The 20,327-nt window shown below is 44.4% G+C and overlaps 1 protein-coding gene across 1 annotated transcript in view; it reads right to left on the bottom strand.

Moving 5' to 3' along the window:
• CLEC16A (C-type lectin domain containing 16A) overlaps positions 1-20,327 on the bottom strand; it is a 393,790-nt gene that overhangs the window by 278,535 nt on the left and 94,928 nt on the right. The window contains exons 12-16 of the mRNA XM_040441186.1: positions 18,520-18,640; positions 12,036-12,136; positions 10,397-10,519; positions 9,411-9,520; positions 8,629-8,673 (exon numbers count right to left, since the gene is read on the bottom strand). Of these exons, the coding sequence (XP_040297120.1) occupies positions 8,629-8,673; positions 9,411-9,520; positions 10,397-10,519; positions 12,036-12,136; positions 18,520-18,640 (500 nt within the window). The remainder of the gene's footprint in view (positions 1-8,628; positions 8,674-9,410; positions 9,521-10,396; positions 10,520-12,035; positions 12,137-18,519; positions 18,641-20,327) is intronic.

Raw genomic sequence — 20,327 nt, forward strand, 5'->3', positions numbered from 1 at the left:
AAGCTTGAATCTCAGATACCCGTCTAGCTGAGGTTATTGCTATAAGGAAGGCCATTTTTAAAAAAAGCATATTGATAGAGATTTCGCTTAATGGTTCAAACGGCTTCTGAGATAGGGCCGGAGTTTCTGGAGTTGCCAGTTTTCTACTTTCAGCTAGTCTTGTCTTTTCTTATTGTATTGTGTTTGTTATATTCCCTGATGTCTGTATCTGGGCCTGAGACAGAGACTTCCATTCGTCCATCTGAGGAGGAATAGGTTGTCTCTGGTCCTAACCTCATTCCAGGGCCTTATGGGGATGTAAGGGCCTAGGTATATAGCATATGAATATTCCTACCTTCAAGGTCTATTCATATTGATCGGTAGTTAGGGCCCGGATTAGGGTTGTCTAGGAGGTGACCTGTTTCTTCCCTAGTTTCCAGGCCCAGTTACTGTTCCCCTTCCCTCCTGTGCTCAGTGTGGAGTTTTCCCCCCCACACTGATCGTGACATTATAAACCGCTGGATAACCGTCATTTTGTTGTCTGTATCAGTTCAGCAATGGATGTTATCGCTGCATTGACCGGACAGCTACAGGGGCTGTCTCTGAAGGTGGATGACCTCCGCACGACTGTCTCACAGATGAAGAGACCACTGTTGGCTGATCCTAGTAGTGGTTACTTGACCTGTCCGATCAGTAGATGCATTTTCGGAGCTTTAAGTCTCATCTATGATGACCCGGACTGAACCTCCCTGGCCGAGAGTAAATTTACGCAGCCTGCGTCAGGGAGAGCGTTCGGCGGAGATCTGTTGTTCCGAATTTAGGAGGTGGGCTACGGATACTGAGTGGAACGATCCAGCTCTCGGTAGCCAGTTTTGTCAGCGATTATCTGAGAGGCTGAAGGACGCTTTGGTCTTTCATGAGAATCCTGAGTCTTTGGAAGCCGCTATGTCTTTGGCTGTACGTATTGATACCTGAGAGAGAAATGTAAGGGCCCGTTCTATCAGAATGTTCTATTACATAACGTACCAAATTCCTTTGACTCTTTGGGTGAAGAGACTTCTGAGCTTATACCTGGGGATGAACCCATGCAAATAGGGGGAGCGACTCCGGGATCTGCTTGCAAAAGTAAAAGTCGCAAGCAGGGAGTATGTTTTTTCTGCGGTCAAAGGGGACATTTTGTCAATCTATGTCCAAGCATTCAGCGGCAAAAAGAGAAACAAAAAGGGGCGTGTAAATCCCATCTGACTATCGGAGGTGTGAGTGGGGAGTCAGATAATGTGCATTTGTCCATTGCTTGTAGTACCCGATTTCTCCTGACTGCCGTGGTGGCGCTAGAGTAAAAAACTGTGGTAATTGAAGTATTTATCGACAGCAGGCCGGGGTGAACCTGATTGATTGAACCTAGTTTGTCCGCATGCACGGGTTATCACCAAGTACATTAAAAAAAGACATTCCTGTATTTGCTATTGATTCTGCCCTTCTTACTCAGAGGTGTTTGTCGTAAGTTTTGCATGAAATCAGATTGAGAGTGGGTGACTTTCATCAAGAAGTTCTCTCGTGTTTTGTCTTGGAAGGTCTCAATGCACCTATGGTTCTGGGTTTACCATGGCTTATCAAGCAAATCCAACTATCGATTGGCAAGCTAGGCAGATTCTGGATTGGGGGGACTATTGCATTGATAACTGTCTCAATACATCCTTTTCAGTAGTTACTACTAAGGCTGTACCCTCTTTTATATCAGAGTTTGCCAATGTGTTTTCTGAGAGTGGATGTCAGGATTTACCTTCTCATCGGGAATATGATTGCCCTGTCAATCTTATTCCCGGGGCTAAATTGACTAAATCTAGGTTGAATAATCTTTCTGATGAGAGAATATATTGCCGAGATTTTGAAGAAAGGGCACATAAGACCTTCCAAGTCTCCAGTGACTGCAGGGTTCTTTTTTGTAAAAAACAAAAAAACAAAAAAACAAAAAAAAAAAGGATGGAGGTCTTCGGCCATGTCTGGATTTTCGTGAACTCAATCAGATTACTATCTGTGATCCTTACCCTCTTCCTTTGATTCCCGATTTGTTTAACCAGATTATTGGTGCCAAGGTGTTCTCCAAGTTGGATTTAAGTGGGCATAAGTTGGACTTAAGGGTTAGGATCAAGGAAGGGGATGAATGGAAGACGGCTTTTAATACTCCTGAGGGGCACTTTGAGAATCTGGTCATGCCTTTCGGGTTGACAAATGCCCCGGCAGTCTTCCAACATTTTGTGAATGACATCTTTCATCACCTGGTGGGGAGGTTTGTGATCTTGTATTTGGATTACATTCTTATTTATTCTCTTGACATGGAAACAGAATCATGTGAGACAGGTGTTACAGATCCTAGGGGATAATAAATTGTTCGCAAAATTAGAGAAGTGTGTTTTTGCTGTACACGAGGTGCAGTTCTTGGGCTACCTGCTGTCATCTTCGGGTTTTCAAATTGATCCTGAGAAGGTCCGTGCTGTATTGGACTGGGATCGACCCAAAAATCTGAAGGCTCTTATGCGGTTTTTAGGATTCACCAACTATTACCGAAAATGTATTAAGAATTATTCGACAATAGTAAAACCCTTAACGGACATGACTAAGAAAGGGACAGATGTCTCTGTATGGTCTGATTCGGCGTTGCAAGCCTTTTCTGCGATTAAGGAATGCTTCTCTTCTGCTCCCATATTGGTGCAGCCAGATGTGTCACAACCGTTTATTGTGGAAGTAGATGCATCCGAGGTGGGGTTAGGAGCAGTTTTGTCACAGGGCCCATCACCTGGTAAATGGCGACCATGTGCATTTTTCTCGAAAAAACTATCCCCCGCTGAGAAAAATTATGATGTGGGTAACAGAGAGTTGCTGGCCATTAAATTGGCTTTTCAGGAATGGCGTCATTGGTTGGAAGGGGCGATTCATCCGATCACGGTAATCACTGATCACAAAAATCTGGCTTATCTGGAGTCGGCGAAACGACTGAACCCAAGACAAGCCAGATGGGCCCTGTTTTTCAACAGATTCAATTTCACTGTCACCTATCGTCCTGGGATTAAGAATGTCAAGGCGAACGCCTTGTCATGTAGTTTCCCGGGAGGTGGTGATTTTGAAAACCCGAGTCCCATACGGTCTAAAGGGATGGTGATATCCGCTCTTTACTCTGACCTTGAGGTAAAGGTGTTAGAGGCTCAGGGAGACGCACCGGACTCGTGTCCCTCTGGGAAACTATTTGTGTCACCGGAATTGCGTCACAAGGTGTTGGAGGAACACCATTGTACGGTTCTTACAGGACATCCTGGGAGTAGGTCCACTGCCAACCTCATATCTTGTAGATTCTAGTGCCGGGGTGGCGTAAGTGTGCGAAGGACTATGTGTCAGCCGGTACTACCTGTGCACGTGCCAAGGTGACACATACTCGACCTTCTGGATCTTTACTTCCGTTACCCATTCTGTCCAGTCCATGGACTCATGTATCCAGGGACTTTATCACTGATCTACCTAATTCTTTAGGAAAGAGACAGTTATTCTGGTGGTAGTTGATCGCTTTAGTAAAATGGTACATTTTATTGCATTACAAGGCCTACCTAATGGTAAAACCCTTGCAGAGGTATTTGTTGACAACATTGTGAAACTCCATGGCATTCCCTCTGACGTGGTCTAGGATCGCGGCACTCAGTTTGTTTCCAGGTTCTGGAAGGCGTTCTGTACTCGTCTGGGAATTCAACTGTCCTTTTCTTCGGCTTTTCATCCTCAGTCGAACGGACAGACGGAGCGCACTAATCAGAGTCTGGAGACTTACTTGAGATGTTTGGTATCTGAGAACCAGGAGTGGTCTTTCTTTTTGTCTTTGGCAGAGTTTGCCATAAACAATCGTAGTCAGGACTCCACTGGTGAGTCGCCATTTTTTGAGGCCTATGGGTTTCACCCGCAGTTTGGCACATTTTCTGGTTCTAATACTACTGAGGAAGAAAGTTTTTCGTCATCATTGTCATCGATATGGCGAAAAATTCAAAATAACTTGAAAAATATGGGCATCAAATATAAACGAGTGGCTGACAGTAAACATATGATTGGTCCGGACCCAAGTGTGGGTGATTCTGCGTGGCTGTCCACAAGAAAAATTAAGTTGAAGGTACCTTCCTGGAAGTTGGGTCCAAGGTTTATCGGCCCATATAAGATCAAGGCCATTAATGTGTTCCATAGGTCTTTGTTGAAAAAAATATGTGGAACCTTTACAGCCATCTTCCTTGCCACCCCCTCCGGTCATGGTGGACGGTAATCAGGAAATCGAGATCGCGAAAATAGTTGACTCTCGAGTTCTCCGTGGATCCCTTCAATATCTTGTCCACTGGAGGAGAGGTTATGGACCGGAGGAGAGGATGTGGGTGCCGATATATACGACGTTAATGCCAATTGTTAATGCCTTTCGCAGATGTCACCTGGATAAGGTCGGTCCTGGGTGCCCGGAGGTCACCCGTAGAAGGGGGGTACTGTCACAGACGTTCCCGTGGCAGGTAACAGGAGATCGAAGAGACTGGCAACTCGTGGGTTAAATTGACAAGTTCCCTGTGGATCTTATTGTGTCTGTGTTTTGGTGAATGCCATACCCCTTGCTTCAGGTGTTGCTGTTGGTAATTTACCTTTCCCATAAGTAGCCGCTTCTCACTCTTGGAGGTGCGGTTTATAGATTTTCTTTCTGTTTTCTAACTAGCTGGTCGGTTGTACTCTGTGGTGTTTCTGAAGTTGCAGGTTTTCTACTTTCAGCTAGTCTTGTCTTTTCTTATTGTATTGTGTTTGTTATATTCCCTGTTGTTTGTATCTGGGCCTGAGACAGAGACTTCCATTCGTCCATCTGGGAATTTCATAGCTTTTTCTAGCCCTTCTTTTGACTGAGAGACTATGAAAAAATCGTCCAGATAGGGCACCAGAGTAATTCCCGACGTGCTAACTCCGCTACCACTTTGGTGAAGACTCTTAGAGCTTGCGCTACACCGAAAGGGAAGGGCTCTGTATTGGAGATGTAGCAACTTCCGCTGGTAATACGCATCCTCCAGATCCAGGCTTGCCATTCAGCAATCCTGGAAGAGGAGGTTCACAGTCATTTTTATCATCTCCATTTGTAATTTCTTGTAGACCGGGGATTTGTTCAGTTTCTTCAGATTTAAAATAACCCGGACTGTTCCATTTGGTTTCTCCACCAAAAATAAAGGGGAACAGAACCCTTTGCCCCTCTCTGTCTTAGTGACTGGAAAAACTACAACCTTGTCCAAGAGAGAAAAATTCTCCGATTCTAAAGCTTTCCTTTCTTCTGGATTTTTGGGACGAACTGTCTGAGTGAAAACATTTTTTGGTCGAGAAATGAACTCCAGCCGGAATCCGTTTTTTATTAAACTTAGGATCCACTTGTTCTGAGAAACGGACCTCCAGGCTGGGAAGATCTGAGACAGCCTTTCTCCCACCTGACTTGGCGTCATTGCGGTTTGTCTTTTGGTCTGTTTTCCTGGGTTTTGAAAAAAAAATTCTCTTTCACTTCTATTACTTTGCCTACCCCATTGTCTTTTAAAACTGGCCTGGGGTTTAAGAAAAAATAAGTTTTCTGGGGAACCGGAAACTCCTTTTTGTCAGAGGCTCTCTCTAAGACTGTCACGGCGGACGTGCACTCAGACTCACAAATAAACCACCAACCAGGCTCTGGGCGAGAGACAGGGGAAGGGTCACCACCTAGCTAATTCCTGACCTCTTTCCCTGCACTGCTCAGCCCACATGCAGACCTTGGTGGTAGGTATGATGTGTCCCCGTGCCTGGGCTGAAACTCCCTAAATTCCCTGAGATGGTGAAGAGGGGAAATAGGAGCAGCCTGCTCGCACAGAACCTGGATGGGAGAGATGACACAAAACAACCAAACTTAAAACCACACTTATCTTTCTGAGCTGGAACAGACAACCTTCCTTCCTAGCTTCCAAGACCACAGTGATTCCTATAATCCGCTCAAAGCACTGGGATGGTGTGCTATTTAAACTAATGACCCCACCCAGTGCACCTGATGAGAGGCGGATCCAGCACAGCTCCAAAACAAACACTAAACTCGTGCTGCTATCCTGGCCGACCTCCGCACATCGTCAGAGCGGGGCATGACAAAGATGTAATCAAGAGAGGAACCAAACAATCTTGAACCTTCACATGGGAGAGAGCAAAGTCTAGATTTGGACCCTTAAACCCCTTTTCCATGATTTAAGCCAAATAGCAAGCCTTGCTGCATTTGACATGGCAGCTGCTCTGGCAGAAAAAAGAACCACATCAATAGAAGCGTCTGCAAGGAAATCTGCCACCTTGAGGAAGGTTGGGAAGGAGGATAGTAAGTCCTCTCTAGAAGTTTTGTCTCTAATATGAGATTCTAGATGACCTAACCATGGCCTTAATGACCTGGAGACCCAAGAGTCGGCAATGGCCGGCCTGAGACTTGTAGAGGCACATTCCCAAGTATGTTTAAGATAAACGTCTGCTCTTTTATTTAAAGGATCTCCTAAACAGCGTAAATCCTAAAACGGAAGAACCGATTTTTTTGGCTATTTTTAGCTACAGGGGCATCTACAGAAGGAGCTCTGTCCCATACGCCCGCCACTGACTCTTCAAATGGATATATTCTCTTTACAAAATTTGGTAAAAAAAAATTGTCAGGTTTTTTCAATTTTTTCTTAATCAGTGCTTCTATGTTCCTATGAACGGAGAAAACTCTATGGCCCTCAAAAACCTGGTCAGCGATAGTCTTAGGCTGTTTTACGTCCTCTAATTGCATTGTGGTTTTTACGGCTTTTAACAAGGGCTCAGTATCTTCAGGTGGAAATAGCGCTTTCCCCGCTGGTGATTTCGGACGTCCCCGACTGAAGTATTTAAAGGAAGACTTAAAGAGGACCTTTCACTTGTATAAACTATGTGAACTGAGTATGCTGCCATATAGAGCGGCGCCCGGGGATCTCACTGCACTTACTATTATCCCCGGGCGCCGCTCCGTTCTCCCGTTATAGGCTCCGGTACCTTTGCTCCTTAAGTTATAGTAGGCGGGTCTTCCCTTGTCCTGTGGGCGTCTCCTTCTCCTAGGCTGCAGCGCTGGCCAATCGCAGCGCACAGCTCACAGCCTGGGAGGTTTTTTTCTCCCAGACTGTGAGCTGTGCGCTGCGATTGGCCAGCGCTGCAGCCTAGGAGAAGGAGACGCCCACAAGACAAGGGAAGACCCGCCTACTATAACTTAAGGAGCAAAGGTACCGGAGCCTATAACGGGAGAAGGGAGCGGCGCCCGGGGATAATAGTAAGTGCAGTGAGATCCCCGGGCGCCGCTCTATATGGCAGCATACTCAGTTCACATAGTTTATACAAGTGAAAGGTCCTCTTTAACTTCAGATCGTACCAAGGACTTAATGGTTTTAGATAAGCTATGGGATTCTTCCATGACTAACTTATCTATACAAGCTTGCCATAGTTGTTTAGCATATGAAGCGGATAACGCTACTCTACATCCTCCACATTCTTTATGTTTAGTTTTGCCGGAAGATTTCTTAGGTGTTTTTGCTACCTACAAAAAAGCAAACACCACCCAAATTTATCAGTAGACGATCAATCTCACCAATTTGAGTCAAGCTTCCCCAATCCTCAGGTTCAATACCGGGCTTGTGGGCCTCAGGGGCTCCAAGGGATCAGCGCGTCCGGCGTCACCTGGTTCTGACATGTTTCGGGGAGGCTCCAGATCGTGCATAGCACTGTGTGTGCAGCAAGGCTCGCTATCCCCTCCTGCTGCTGACTTATTACGCGCCTTGGCTCCTTTTAACACCAGGCCCAAAAAACGCCTAATCCATGAGGCAGGTGAGACCTCCCCCTTCCGGTCAGCGCTGCCGGAAACAGCCTTAATGAGCCGGAAGAAGCCGCCCCCACGCGCATGTGCGGAGCGAATCAGGAGCATGCTCCGCCATTTTGGAAGTGGGACGCCGGCCACCGCACTACTATGGACTGGGAGCCGCCTGAACACGGCCACAGCGGCTCCCCAATGAGGCTTGGGAAGAGGCATGAAGCAGGACAGACTTAGGGGATGGCCCCCCCAGGAGACTTACGCCGCCAGAGATAGGCCCCGTTACGGTGTTGTAGACCCGGACCTTCCCCAGCCTCCCGGAGGAGAGATCCTAAAAAAAAAAAATATATATATATATATATATATAAAAAAAAAGAAGAGGGAACTGCCCAGGTACCTCCTATCCGGAGGACAGGAAACCTGAACTGAGGTGTGGTGGGGGTGTGAACCATTTTATCTCTTCAGGTTTCCTGTCCTGGATGGGAGGTCCTAGTCGCATGGGTGCGGGAAAAAATAATTTTTAGCTCATAATGAGTACAATGCACACAAAAAAAAAATAATCCCCCCAAAAGGTGTATATAGCCTTTAAATGCTGAAGTACCAGAAAACAGTTGCTATGATCCCGCTGGATATCATGTATCTACTGCTGGGGAACTCAAGCAAGTTCCTGCCAATCCTGCCTTTACAGGATTTTAGACTGTCAAATGTTCTGACCTTGGCAACCTTTCACCAACATTTAAATTTCCTACATTAAAATTTCAAAGTGAGCGGAATTTTACCTGGTAGTATTTTACCTTATGGAAGTGTCGCAGGAGATGAACGCTTTCTTCTCTCGCACCCTAAACAGACAAACATATAAAAGAAAGCAATAATTACATTTTTGCTCCTGGGTATGAAAAATGGGATATTATTTCTACAAGGGAAAGTCTCTAAAAGCTTTGAATAGTATGTCATACATATCAGACTAGATTTCAGAATCAGTTATTTATAACGGACTCCAGCTACTTTCACATATGCGCTTTCACTTTCCGCTATTGAGATCCATCATAGGATCTCAAAAGCGGGGGAAAACGCTTCCGTTTTGTCCCCATTCATTGTCAATGGGGACAAAACTGAACTGAATGAATTCCGTTCCGTTTGGTTGCGTCCCCATTGCGGACAGAATAACGCTGCAAGCAGCGTTTTTCTGTCCGAAATGTGGTGCGGAGCATGAAGGATACGTCAAGACTCACAATGTAAATCAATGGTGGCGGATCCGTTTTCTCAGACACAAAAGAAAACGGATCCGTCCCCTATTGACTTATAATGGTTTTAGAGACGGATTCGTCTTGGCTATTTTAGAGATAATACAACCGGATCAGTTCAGAACGGATGCAGACGGTTGTATTACTATGACGGAAACATCTTTGCTGATCCCTGATGGATCCATCAAAAACGCTGGTGTGAAAGTAGCCTCAGCCGCTTGATCTACCAGACAGACATGGATGTCTATCACATCTAAGTACTGATACAATACATCTGCAGCAACACGTGCAAAGTTTCACACAAGAACGGTATGGACTGAGCGAGCACTTACCTCCAAACAGGCTAGGTGGACATCTTTTATAATACAGTCGCCATCGATCAGAACTAGCTGCTTGAGGAGAGTACATGCAAGCTCCAGTGTGGCTAAACGCACTTTTCCATCTGCAAAGTTACACCAATCCGCATTAGATTTGCCCTCAATCATATCATATACTTTCAATTTGACGCTTCAACATGTTAAACAATCAGTTAAAGGGCATCTGTCTTAGTCCCATGTTCACATGTGCCTGCATTGCTGAGAAAAATTATGTTGTAATATATGCAAATTAGGCTCTCAGAGAAACGGGGGGGTTGCGGTTACACCTAGAGCCTCTGCTCTCTCTGCAACTGATGCTCCCTCTGCACTATGATTGACAGGGCCAGGCCTTATGATATTTTTACTGCCTGGCCCTGCCAATCGAAGTGCAGAGAGCAAAGCCTCTAGGAGTAATGGCAACGCCCCAGTTGCTCCTAGAGGCTCATTTGCATATATTAAAACATCATTTTTCTCAGCAATGCGGGCACATATGAACATGGGACAGACACAGATGCCTTCAGCTGCCAAGAGCACATGTAACAGGTCAGCCGGGGTCATAGCTACACATCTGCACAATAGACTTGCAGGTCCAATCTTTCTTTCTCCTAGCTGCTCTTGGTAGAGTCATGACAGCCTATACATATTTCAGAGATAACTTGCTGTAACTGAAATATCCCTATAGGCTGCAATACCAATCATGTTACCACTCTTTCACCCTCCAAACGTTGACAACCTAAGAGGGGGTTCAGGGGTCACTGACCACTTGACAGTGCAGGGCTCAGATAATTCTGATGTGTTCGTGCCCTATTCATTGGTACATAATGGGTTAAAAGCTCTATTCTGCCAGTAGAGAAGAACATTACAAATGCTGAAGTGAGATCAGTTGCCACAATGTCTTTACGATACCCAGGAAATGCAAAAACAGCAATGGGCATTATAGAAACGGAAGACCTGAGCCTTACCTGGCTGTGCCGCCTGGCTCATTATTCTTATCAATCTCTCTACTAACACATGGTTGTAGGAATGGCTGTCTTTAGCTGGCTTCAACGGCAACTGGATTTTTTCCAATTTATCAGGATTTATTCCTATCAACCAAAAGAAAGGCAATATTACTAGGAAGGGAGTTCTGGTTAACATCAGAAGTGAGACAAAAAAATGATTCAGATACTAAATGAATAACTGAGTTCCATCAAAAAAGAAAAACATATAGAAGAAAAACCTTGGAACGCTAAAATCTTTAATTTTATGGATATCCTTAAAATGACCAAGCTGGTCAATCAATACACAAACCACCCTATTCAGGATAAAAAGAGGGACCAGGGGATGGGTTATGCGAGGAAAACAATCGTTTGGGAACACTACTTTCCCTATTGAGATCCTGATTGGCCCTCAGCCCGGAGGCATCACCTAAAGGTGGTGACCCTCCGTCCCCGTGCCTACCCTGGATTACCCTAGATTGCCCTAATCAGTAACCAACAAACCTGTCACCCCGACGCTTTTCCCCCAGTCTATTGGGTTCATCAGGGGGTACTCAAGACGGGTGCTTAAATAAACGGAGTACATGCGATGAGTAACTGAGCACGTAACAGTTTGGGCTGTAGAGATGAAGTTACACGCCTTACACCCTCCACATCTGAATACCCCCATAGGTTTTCTGGAGATAAAATGGGCCATTCATTTTATTAATTGACTCCGACCTCACTGACGCCATCACTAAATATCCCAGTATTACTTACCGTAAAGGTAGAAGTCTTCGTGACCGTTTGGTTCGCGGTCTTTATGTGGCCTCACCCACCAAGGAGACCTGGCTCTCCAGGAAACCAGATGTGGAGGATGTAAGGCGTGTAACTTCTTCTCTACAGCCAAAACTGTTACGTGCTCAGTTACTCACCACATATACTCCATTAGGGATTTTGCCAATTGTAAGACCAGGGGGGTGGTATATATCTGCCAATGTCCTTGCCCCCTGGATTACATTGGCAAAACAATCTGTAGAGCACCCGAGCATAGCAAAGTGTTCTACTCGAGCACCAGAGCACTTTGGTGCTCGATCAACACTACCTGTCAACTCTCCTGACATGTATGATTTAGTAACTTCTTGCATCCCCCATCTAGTAACAAATTGGGGGACATCTTCTCTTATGACTCTATGTTCTGCCAATCCTTTATTACTCCTGCAAGTTATGAATTCATTTCTAGCAGTTTGCAATGAGGGTGTTACTAGCTGAGGGTGTGTCCCTGCACAGTCTGAAACTGGCAGCACTGACTGAATAATGTCAGACTGTGCAAGGACACATCCCAACTGGTAACACCCAGCTGGATCTTCATTGCAAACTGCTAGCAACTGATTCATAAATTCTAGAAGGAATAATAAAGGAATGGCACAATACAGAGTTATAAAAAATAGATGCTCCAGAATTTTTATTACACAAGGAACGCAAGAAGCTGCTAAAACAGACATGTCAGGAGGTTAGAGGGCTTCTTTAAATGAATGGCTCCGCTGCCCTTATCAGACTTTTACAGATTGCAGACTGATCTACCGTATGGACATGACTGTGAAAGAGTGAAATACACTGTATCGCTTTTATCAACTTCACTTACCATTATTACGGGACATAGCATAAAGAAGACATAAGACAAACAGAGTATAGTAGTCATCATCTGTGCCTTCCAGTGTACTGTAAACCATGTCCAAGAAGGGCCTATGGAAGACACAAGGTTTGCAGATACACATTAACAATATTTTGGATGCGAGACAAATGAGGATGGAAAAATGGATAAAACCATAGAGAAGTCATAAAATAAAAGTGTGATGGCGCATGGTGAATATCACACGCTCACAAGGATTACTACAAATACAGCGCATGTTGTTGTGCCCTATGGTAAGACAGTTGTGTGATGGTAGAAAAATCACTGGTGGCTTCTTCTTAACCACTTCAGCCCCCATAGCTTAAACACCCTTAATGACCAGGCCACTTTTTACACTTCTGCACTGCACTACTTTCACCGTTTATTGCTCGGTCATGCAACTTACCACCCAAATGAATTTTACTTCCTTTTCTTCTCACTAATAGAGCTTTCATTTGGTGGTATTTCATTACTGCTGACATTTTTACTTTTTTTGTTATTAATCGAAATTTAACGATTTTTTTGCAAAAAAAATGTAATTTTTCACTTTCAGCTGTAAAATTTAGCAAAAAAAAAAACGACATCCATATATAAATTTTTCTCAAAATTTATTGTTCTACATGTCTTTGATAAAAAAAAAATGTTTGGGTAAAAAAAAGGTTTGGGTAAAAGTTATAGCGTTTACAAACTATGGTACAAAAATGTGAATTTCCGCTTTTTGAAGCAGCTCTGACTTTCTGAGCACCTGTCATGTTTCCTGAGGTTCTACAATGGCCAGACAGTACAAACACCCCACAAATGACCACATTTCGGAAAGTACACACCCTAAGGTATTCGCTGATGGGCATAGTGAGTTCATAGAACTTTTTATTTTTTGTCACAAGTTAGCGGAAAATTATGATTTTTTTTATTTCCAAAATGGGGTCACATGTGGGGTATTTATACTGCCCTGGCATTTTAGGGGCCCTAAAGCGTGAGAAGAAGTCTGGGATCCAAATGTCTAAAAATGCCCTCCTAAAAGGAATTTGGGCCCCTTTGCGCATCTAGGCTACAAAAAAGTGTCACACATGTTGTGTCACACAAAGTTAGCGGAGAATGATGATTTTTATTTTTTTTTCTTACAAAGTCTCATATTCCACTAACTTGTGACAAAAAATAGAAACTTCCATGAACTCACTATGCCCATCACGAAATACCTTGGGGTGCCTTCTTTCCAAAATGGGGTCACTTGTGGGGTAGTTATACTGCCCTGGCATTTTAGGGGTCCAAATGCGTGCGAAGTATGTTGAAATCAAAATCTGTAAAAAATGGCCGGTGAAATCCGAAAGGTGCTCTTTGGAATGTGGGCCCCTTTGCCCACCTAGGCTGCAAAAAAGTGTCACACATGTGGTATTGCTGTACTCAGGAGAAGTTGGGCAATGTTTTTTGGGGTGTCATTTTACATATACCCATGCTGGGTGAGAGAAATATCTTGGCAAAAGACAACTTTTCCCATTTTTTTATACAAAGTTGGCATTTGACCAAGATATTTATCTCACCCAGCATGGGTATATGTAAAATGACACCCCAAAACACATTGCCCAACTTCTCCTGAGTACGGCAATACCACATGTGTGACACTTTTTTGCAGCCTAGGTGGGCAAAGGGGCCCACATTCCAAAGAGCACCTTTAGGATTTCACAGGTCATTTTTTACACATTTTGATTTCAAACTACTTACCACACATTAGGGCCCCTAGAATGCCAAGTGACCCCATTTTGGAAAGAAGACATCCCAAGGTATTCCGTGAGGGGCATGGCGAGTTCCTACAATTTTTTATTTTTTGTCACAAGTTAGCGGAAAATGATGATTTTTTATTTTTCTTACAAAGTCTCATATTCCACTAACTTGTGACAAAAAATTAAAAATTCTAGGAACTCGCCATGCCCCTCACGGAATACCTTGGGGTGTCTTCTTTCCAAAATGGGGTCACTTGTGGGGTAGTTATACTGCCCTGGCATTCTAGGGCCCTAATGTGTGGTAAGTAGGTAAATGACGTGTGAAATCCTAAAGGTGCTCTTTGGAATGTGGGCCCCTTTGCCCACCTAGGCTGCAAAAAAGTGTCGCACATGTGGTATCGCCGTATTCAGGAGAAGTTGGGCAATGTGTTTTGGGGTGTCTTTTTACATATACTCATGCTGGGTGAGAGAAATATCTCGGCAAACGACAACATTTCCCATTTTTTATACAAAGTTGGCATTTGACCAAGATATTTATCTCACCCAGCATGGGTATATGTAAAAAGACACCCCAAAACACATTGCCCAACTTCTCCTGAGTACGGCGATACCAGATGTGTGACACTTTTTTGCAGCCTAGATGCGCAAAGGGGCCCACATTCCTTTTATGAGGGCATTTTTAGACATTTGGATCCCAGACTTCTTCTCACGCTTTAGGGCCCCTAAAATGCCAGGGCAGTATAAATACCCCACATGTGACCCCATTTTGGAAAGAAGACACCCCAAGGTATTCAATGAGGGGCATGGCGAGTTCATAGAAATTATTTTTTTTTGGCACAAGTTAGCGGAAATTGATTTTTATTTTTTTTCTCTCACAAAGTCTCCCTTTCTGCTAACTTGGGACAAAAATTTCAATCTTTCATGGACTCAATATGCCCCTCACGGAATACCTTGGGGTGTCTTCTTTCCGAAATGGGGTCACATGTGGGGTATTTATACTGCCCTGGCATTCTAGGGGCCCTAAAGCGTGAGAAGAAGTCTGGAATATAAATGTCTAAAAAATTTTACGCATTTGGATTTCGTGAGGGGTATGGTGAGTTCATGTGAGATTTTATTTTTTTACATAAGTTAGTGGAATATGAGACTTTGTAAGATAAAAAAAAAAAAATTCCGCTAACTTGTGCCAAAAAAATGTCTGAATGGAGCCTTACAGGGGGGTGATCAATGACAGGGGGGTGATCAATGACAGGGGGGTGATCAGGGAGTCTATATGGGGTGATCACCCCCCTATAAGGCTCCTTTCAGATATCCGTATGTGTTTTGCGGATCCGATTCATGTAACCGTAAAAAACATACGGACATCTGAATGGAGCCTTACAGGGGGGGTGATCAATGACAGGGGGGGTGATCAGGGAGTCTATATGGGGTGATCACCCCCCTGTCATTGATCACCCCCCTATAAGGCTCCATTCAGATGTCCGTATGTGTTTTGCGGATCCGATCCATGTATCCGTGGATCCGTAAAAAACATACAGACATCTGAATGCAGCCTTACAGGGGGGTGATCAATGACAGGGGGTTGATCAGGGAGTCTATATGGGGTGATCACCCCCCTGTCATTGATCACCCCCCTATAAGGCTCCATTCAGACGTCCGTATGTGTTTTGTGGATCCGTAAAAAACATACGGACATCTGAATGCAGCCTTACAGGGGGGTGATCAATGACAGGGGGGTGATCAGGGAGTCTATATGGGGTGATCAGGGGTTAATAAGGGGTTAATAAGTGACGGGGGGGGGGGGGTGTAGTGTAGTGGTGTTTGGTGCTACTTATTACTGAGCTGCCTGTGTCCTCTGGTGTTCGATCCAAACAAAAGGGACCAACAGAGGACCAGGTAGCAGGTATATTAGACGCTGTTATCAAAACAGCGTCTAATATACCTGTTAGGGGTTAAAAAAAATCGCATCTCCAGCCTGCCAGCGAACGATCGCCGCTGGCAGGCTGGAGATCCACTCGCTTACCTTCCGATCCTGTGAACGCGCGCACCTGTGTGCGCGCGTTCACAGGAAATCTCGCGTCTCGCGAGAAGACGCATATATGCGTGACTCTGCGCAGGGCTGCCACCACGGAACGCGATCCTGTGTTAGGCGGTCCGGAGGCGGTTAAAGGCTATGTACACCTTTGAAGGCAATTTTTTTTATGATTGCATTTTACTCATTTTGGGCCAAAAATAATTTTTTCAATTGGTCTTTATTAAAAATATTGAGCCATTTTGCCACAAAAGGGTTAACTGTTTTCCGAGCTGTGTGACTTTCATTTTGTGTCAGTCATCTAATAAGCCTCATCTCTAAATTACTAAGAGGTCATAAACACTTGATTAAGACACATTCTTATCTGTAAGATAAGAACTGAGCTTTAATGAAAGTTTATAATGTCAGAGAGCAGAGATAAGGAGCCCGTCAGCTCCCCAACTGACGGAGAAGTGAGAACATCCACATGGTGCTACTAGAGCATCTCAGCTCTGTACAGAAAATAAAGGGTTCCATATTTGTAATAAAGACCAAATTAAAAAATTATTTTTAGCTCAAAGTGAGTACAATGCAATAATAATTTTAAAAAAATGGCCCCCAAAGATGTACATAGCCTTTAAAGGGCAAACACTGAAGTTCGCGCATGCATCAGTAATTGCTAGGGCTGCACAAAATTGAATGAAGCCCTCAGTTTATGATCATTTCTTGGCGTTGGCTTCACAAACTGTAAAAAAAAAAAAATGTAAAAAAATAATAATAATGAACGTGGAAACCCAGGCTCATATGTTGGGTCATCAGAAGCTGTGAGCATCACAACATAGTCAACCAATATACTGCCTCTGATAAGCCCCAGACACCTCATACAATACAACATGCATCACATATTTCAGAACGGTCTAGTGAGGTGCAAAAATACACGAGGGGGGGGGGGGGAGATTTATCATGAGGGGGATATTTGAAGTGAGTTTTTATGCCCCATTTATATGTCGCATGTTGTTTGATAAATATTGTCTTATCCTTAAACCTAACACTTCTGTCCAGAAATTTTCCTACTCCACCCTTCTCCTGGAGTGAGACTGGAAGTTTTAAAAAAAAAAAAATCTGGAGTGAAACTCAACAACATAGCTAACCGCTCCCACTTTCCCACCCATATTTCAACACTGGAGTGAGTGGTGTAAAAATGCAAAATGTTTTTGCTCAAGCAAGTCCAAAAAGTTGCAAAGCCCCCATTTTGTGACTTTTTGAAGCAATATGGAGTGAAGGCGAGTTAAATCGGGACCATAATAAAAAAAATTCTTGGGGTGGGGTGGGGGGGCATTTTGCTTAGTAAATGTCTTAGGTGCATCTCAGGTTTCTCTGCCGCTAACATCAAGTACAGGATCTATAGAGGAGGGGGAAGTCGTCTAATTTTTGCATATTGCATACACAGGAAATTTTGCCCTACCTTAGAATATTAGTTATTGAGGAGTTGAGGAGCTGAGGTGCACCAAGTGCTCCCCCAAGTGCACTGAAGTCCTTATTTGCATGAAGAATAAAAGTCTTTTTTTTTCTCAGGGATGCCCCAACTGTTACAAGACAGGTATCATTTTAAGGCCCTGTGCACAAGACTGTATGGGTTTTGTGGTCCGACAACTGTGGATCTGCAGAACAGAACTACCATCCATGTGTGTTTCTCCCATTCATGTTCCGCCCTATCATACAAATGCCTATTCCTGTCCACAAAACAGACAAGAATAGGAAATGCACAATTTTTTTGGGGGGGATGGATATATGGCTGCACGGTTGCAGCCTCACAAAAAATAATGGGTCCGTTTGAGATTGGCAAAAAATGCAGATCAGAAGCGGTCCGAAAATACGGTCATGTATATGCGGCCTAATCAGCAGAGTCAACCCTACTAGGCAGAATAGCTAGTTTTATAGGGATGATCATGCTGAAGGAAGGCATTTAATTTTAAAAAAAAATCTGCAGAGCCCAGGCAATGGTTTACACCATTACAATTATTTATTATGTGTGCCATTAATATGTGAATCTTAAAGGGGTAATTCCATGAATCACTTCCATACCAAAAGACCTTGGTATAGTGTTTATGACATAATTTTTTGAATGTACCATCCGTGGTGATGCAGGCAGTCTCTGGACATTATGGGGGTCATTCACTATACTGAAATACGCCTATATAGGTTACGGTTGGTTGCGCCGCTATCTGCCACTTTGCCTCGTTTACGCCATGTCTAAAATTGTGGGCGTGGTGTGGGCTGGAAGGTCCGACAGGCCGTCTCATTCACCATTTTCTACGGCTGTTTTAGATGTAGAAAATGGTCTAAATGTAAGACGGCTCAGAAGTGGTCTTACATTTAGAACTGGTGCTGGAAGCGCCGAAGTTATGGAGATGCCTGCTCCTCTTCATAACTTCTGCTGAACCCCCACCAGCACAGGGCCTTTATTAAGACCGGCATCTACACCGGTCCTAATAAATGTGCCCCTATATGTCTCCTTCCCCTTCTGGCAGCTGACAATACTGCAGAGGCTCTGCTCCATCCCTGAGAAGCAGGGTAAGAAGACATTTCTGCTGGCTGCTGTGCAGAGGTCAAAGTGTACAGGGATCTGTCTGTGGGGAAGTGATGGAGCCGGTGTGTCCATCAGCGGAGACAGACTACTACATCAAACACAGCTCTGTTCGGTGCTGGCACGAGTTTTCCGCATGCTCACCTGCTCGGAGCGGCCTGTGCCCCAGCGGCACTCTTCTCCTCATCTGTCGTGTTTTCCTCTTTAACATGCAGCATGGGCTTTTCTGCCGCTTTTGATCTTTCCATGATCACCATTTCTATTTCTGCAAGACACAATTTGGCACCAGCAGCGTTAACTGTCCGTACCATAGCCGCAAAGTTTTACATTATTATATACTTAAACAAGGAAATTAACATGAAAAACACATGCCTTACAGTGATGCCTTACATTTCAGAAATACTGGCTGTATAGATTGTATTAGATCCTGCAGTTCTGTAATATATCCCGATTGCCTTTTCCTCTAGTTTCCATTTTGTATCAAAAAAATGTTTAGTCCCTACATGGAGACAGTCAATAGGCAGATGTTGACTGATTTAGTGTTTAACATGGAGCTTTACTTACAAAAAAACAACCACAACAATCACTAGAACGAAGGGGCCCCTCCGGCTCTAACCAGTCTTCTTCACCCTCACTAGGACAGACATCAGCATGCCCTATGACATTGAAATGAAGCTGGCAGAGGCATGAGAACCAAAGGGGCATATCAGCTACTTTATTCTAGCAATCAGTGCATAGTACCCAGGGCCGGTGCTACCATAAGGCAGACCAAGCGGCTGCCTTAAGGCGCACCCTGGGGGAGGGCGGAAAAATGTGACATGGGGGGCTGATGGATGGGGGCTGATGTCTGACATGGGGGTCTGATCTGAGGTCTGATTAACATTGGGGGTCTGATTACTGGTCTGACCTGAGGTGTAATGGAAAATATTTTTTTCTTATTATCCTCCTCTAAAACCTAGATGCATCTTATAGGGTGAAAAATACGGTCCTCAAAACGAGCGATTGTCTGAAGCAGAGAGAAGATACCAGGACCACACAGAGGAGAAGCCAGCTGCTGCAGACGGGACCAGGGCTGTGAGGAGGGGGGGGGGGGGGGGGGGGGCGTCAAAATGTAGCTTTGTTTGTGTTGGCAAAAATCCTTGCACCGGCCCTGATAGAAACATCTCAGAAGTTTTCAGTGGGTACTATGACAGAGGTTAATAGAAACTAGAGGTAACTAGAGGGTTGCACAGGATTGAAAAACTTAGCTGCTTTTTTCAAAAACAGTACCAGCCCTGACCATGGGTTATAGCTGGTATTGCAGCTCAGCTCCTTTGAAGTATAGAAGGCTGCCATGATTTTCTAATCCCCCTCTGCAACCAATTTATAGGGTTGTGCATCTTTGCCGTGCTTTTTTTCAGACCGCTGCAGAGTAGCCGGACCCACGGAGGTGAGCATACTTACCTGATCCTCGCCGCTGGGTTCTGGCTCCATTGCGCCCATCCTGGTTGACGTGGGGTCATGTGACCACTGCAGCCAATGAACAGCTGTGGCAGTAACGTGACTGCCATGTGTTTCATGACATACTGGTGACATGTGACCACCACAGCCGGTGATTGGGATCAGCAGCGCACAAAGGGGATCGATGGATTTAGGTGTCATAAAGATGTAATATATATTTTTATTTTTTTTATTAAACTCAAGGATGGTATTGTGTGTTTGGATCACTGAAAACAATCTAAAACACCTGTAATAATTAGTTTGCCAGTTGACCCCAATTAAAGGAAAACTACTTAAAGGGGTTGTCCAAGTTATATTTACTGATGACCTATCCTCAGGTCATTAATATCAGATCGGTGGGGGTCCGACACCCGGCACCCCTGCCGATCAGATGTTTGAAGAAAAGTCGTGCGCCGTTCCAGCGCTGCCTCCTCTTCACTGTTTACCTTCTCGCCGTCATCCTCTGCAGTGGT

This window comes from Bufo bufo, chromosome 7 (genome assembly GCF_905171765.1).
Source record: "Bufo bufo chromosome 7, aBufBuf1.1, whole genome shotgun sequence".
In the NCBI taxonomy this organism is placed as follows: domain Eukaryota; kingdom Metazoa; phylum Chordata; class Amphibia; order Anura; family Bufonidae; genus Bufo; species Bufo bufo.